Here is a 1573-nt window from a genome sequence, read left to right as displayed (position 1 = left end):
GCTGCTGGCACCTCAGCACGACAGGGGGCCTGTGCTAGTCACCCCTGAGACCGTAACAGCGGTCCCCTATACTCACCGGTGTCCAGCCACACACGCAGACCAGCTGTCATGTGTGGGATGCACACAGCACGGGGCGGCCTTTCTCCCCAGCACACGTTACAGGTTCTCCCACTGGGTTAGGGTGGTGAAGCATACGACGACCGCCACCAAAAAGGATCAAACCACCAAATGCAGTGTGGTTCGTGACCGGCTCCATATAAGAGTCAACTGGGTGACAAAAAAAATGCTTCTGCTCGGGCCGCACCCAGATCAGTCGTCCCCTGGTATTCGTGGGGGACTGGTTCCAGGAACCCCCTCAGATACCAAAATCCACAGGAGCTCTAGTCCCTTGTATAAAATGCTGTAGGATTTGCATATAACCTATATTTGCATATAGGCTACGGCCAGGTGCGGCTACACATCCTTCATGTGGATTCCATGTAGGGCTTGGGGAGTGGCTAATTCAAGTTTTCCTTTTTGGAACTTTCTGGGATTTTTTTTTTTTTTTTTTAATATTTTTGATTTTGGTTGGTTGAATCTGTGGATGCTTGAAAACCGGGGGACAGGGAGGGCCGACTGTACTTAATTTAAACCACAGCCCTTGGAAGTGGGGCCTGAGCCGCTGTGCTCTCTGAAAGCTCCAGGCGGTCCCGGTGACTGAAGTGGGGCAGCACCCACCTGGGACATGGGCCTCTTCTCTGAGCGCCTGTGCAGTGAGGGGTCCGTTTCTATTTGTTTGATTGTTTGTTTGCATGGCGAACAACTGGTGGATCTCCAGGCAAACACGGATGCCAAAAAGAGCTGTACCCCAGAACGCAGCCCCCCACTCACCTTGATGTTCTTGGGGGACAGCAGTCGGCTAAGCAGGCGGAAGTTCTCTGAGCAGAGTCGAATACTGAACCTGGAGACTTCTATGTGAAAAAAGTGCGTGGACTTGACCTTAGGGCAGATGTCATATTCTCCATAGAAGGGGGACACAGTGATGGTCGTTTCGGCATCAAAGACGGGCGTAGCGTTAGTCAGTCCTCCATCAATGTATCGCTTTTAAGGGATAAAAAAGACACCCTGTCAGAAACTCTGCGGTGGTGTTTTGTGTTTTTCTGATTATGGGCAGAGGCTTCTCAGCGCCACAGGCTGCTCCCGTGGGAGGACGGGGCTTGGGGATCGCTCGACAAATCCTTACTGAGCATTCCTGTGCCAGGCCAGGGGCTAGGCTGGCATTCAGGATTGCTCCACACTGTTGTATAGATTGTGCACTACACAAAAGGTGCCCGGCAAAGAGGCAGACGGAGGCTGGAGTCCGGTCCACGCTGTGCTGGCCAATTCTTGAGCCCAGGTGGGCACCCACAGGTGTGCCCATGTCGTTTGCACTGTGTGCACTGGGGACAGTGTGATGTAAATCCTGCCCCAGAGGAGACAGGAGCTCCTGGGTTCAACTCCAGACGCCCTTGCTACTTGGGAAAACTTGGATAAGATGCTTCTCCTGTGACCCCATCTCCCTCCACACCCTAAAAACGAGAGGGGCTTTAGGAAA

At 53.0% G+C, this 1573-nt stretch overlaps 1 protein-coding gene across 1 annotated transcript in view; it reads right to left on the bottom strand.

Annotated features, from left to right (window-relative positions):
• Positions 1-1573, bottom strand: part of LOC105307461 (patatin-like phospholipase domain-containing protein 3) — a 27946-nt gene that overhangs the window by 16881 nt on the left and 9492 nt on the right. Inside the window, exon 3 of the mRNA XM_023524839.1 lies at positions 718-1080. Coding sequence (XP_023380607.1) covers positions 718-1080 — 363 coding nt within the window. The remainder of the gene's footprint in view (positions 1-717; positions 1081-1573) is intronic.

This window comes from Pteropus vampyrus, unplaced genomic scaffold (assembly GCF_000151845.1).
Source record: "Pteropus vampyrus isolate Shadow unplaced genomic scaffold, Pvam_2.0 Scaffold499, whole genome shotgun sequence".
Classification (NCBI taxonomy): Eukaryota; Metazoa; Chordata; class Mammalia; order Chiroptera; family Pteropodidae; genus Pteropus; species Pteropus vampyrus.
Note: the sequence above shows the minus strand (reverse complement) of the source record. Positions and strands in the feature narration are given on the sequence as shown.